At 56.2% G+C, this 1,560-nt stretch overlaps 1 protein-coding gene across 1 annotated transcript in view; it reads right to left on the bottom strand.

The window, feature by feature from the left end:
• Positions 1–528: 528 nt before the first annotated feature.
• The window catches only part of Cryaa (crystallin alpha A), a 3,618-nt gene continuing 2,586 nt past the window's right edge, over positions 529–1,560 (bottom strand). The window contains 1 exon segment of the mRNA XM_029560767.1: positions 529–738. Coding sequence (XP_029416627.1) covers positions 529–738 — 210 coding nt within the window.

The raw sequence follows: 1,560 nt of genomic DNA, 5'->3' as shown, positions 1-1,560 counted from the left end.
GATGTCCACCTCACCCTCCCAGGTGCCCCCCTCCCATCCCTCCACCCCAAAGTGCGACAACACAAGACCAGACTGCAAGTTGCTTCTGTGCGTGCTCTTTATTGTCTGTCAGGGGCTGCATCCTCGTGGGAGACCGGGGTCCCCAGGAGCAGTACTACATAGAGGGACCAGGCTGCTGGAGCCCCGTGCATGGAACTACAGTCAGGCGGCAGGAGGGGCGGCCAGGGGTTGGCGAGGGGCGTTCTCAGCCCTTGGAGCAGAGCTCGGGTGCTACATGCCAGGACAAGGTCTTATCTCAAGAGTGCCATGCAGTCCTTCCTTCTGACTGACTGGTGCTGGAACTGGGCCACCCTGAGCCTGCATCACCTCAGACCAACACCCCTGGTTCACTGAGCCACTCTCTCAAACCCTCACCCATCTGAAAAGATGGATGAAAGGAAGGAAAGGAAAGGGGAAGGAAGACCCTTTGCTGTGGTCCCTGAGCTTGATGGGTCAGTGGCCTCAGGGGGCAGCTAAGGTGAGGCCTGCTTAGAACGAGGGTGCCGAGCTGGGCTTCTCCTCCTGAGACACAGGAATGGCCCTTTCACTGTGGCCAGCATCCAGGCCAGATTGGACTTTGGGGCCAGAGAAGGTCAGCATGCCATCTGCAGACAGGGAGCAGGAAAGGGCAGACTGGTCCACACTGGAAGGCAGGCGGTATCGGCGGTGGAACTCACGGGAAATGTAGCCGTGGTCGTCCTGGGGACAACCAGGGAAGAGCATGGTCAGGCATGATGAGACAGCAGGGACTGCCATCCCACACTGGAAAAAGACCTTCTCAGACGGCATAAGGTGGCTGTGCCGCAGGTGTTCTCAGCGGCTGCAGGTATTTGAAGGGCCCTGGCTCCCTCAAACCCTAGCATTTCAGCTGCGCCTCTGAGAACTAGAGGCCAGACCTGCCCAGGGCCTGTGCTGTGAAATTGGCTCTTAAATGAGACTCAATCCCAAATCCAATGGTTCCTGGCTCCACCTCGGTTCCCCTCCCCTTTGACCCACAGGGACTGCTGAGGACCAGGTATCTACAGTCCAACCAATAGGTCAGGAAACCTTGCTCAGGCAGAAAGCCCACATCTGGAAGCTCTGAACCCCCCGATTCAGCTCCCTGGGCCCAATTTCTTCCTCCTCTAAGGGCAAATAACAAGAGCTAAAAGGAACGTTCCCGGGGCTAGAGGGGTGACTCAGCAGTGAAGAGCACTGACTGCTCTTGTAGAGAACCTGGGTTCGATTCCCAGCACCCACTTTTCATCATTCCCTAACAACCATCTGTAACTCCAGTCCCAGGGGATCCAATGCCTTCTTCTGACCTTTGCAGGCATTATGTGACATAGGCACACTTACACACATGCAGGCATGTATTGCCTGCATGTGGGTAAATGCGCCCATGTCACGCAATGCCCTTGGAGGACAGAAGAGGCTGTCAGATCCCCTGGAACTGGAGTAACAGCCAGTTGTTAGCTGCCATGTGGGTACTGGGATTCAAACTTGGGTCCTCTGCAAGAACAGTCAGTGTTCTTAACTGCT

The sequence above is a fragment of the Nannospalax galili genome, unplaced genomic scaffold (assembly GCF_000622305.1).
Source record: "Nannospalax galili isolate Female #2095 unplaced genomic scaffold, S.galili_v1.0 scaffold652, whole genome shotgun sequence".
NCBI lineage: Eukaryota > Metazoa > Chordata > Mammalia > Rodentia > Spalacidae > Nannospalax > Nannospalax galili.
This window is presented reverse-complemented; position numbering and strand designations above follow the sequence as displayed.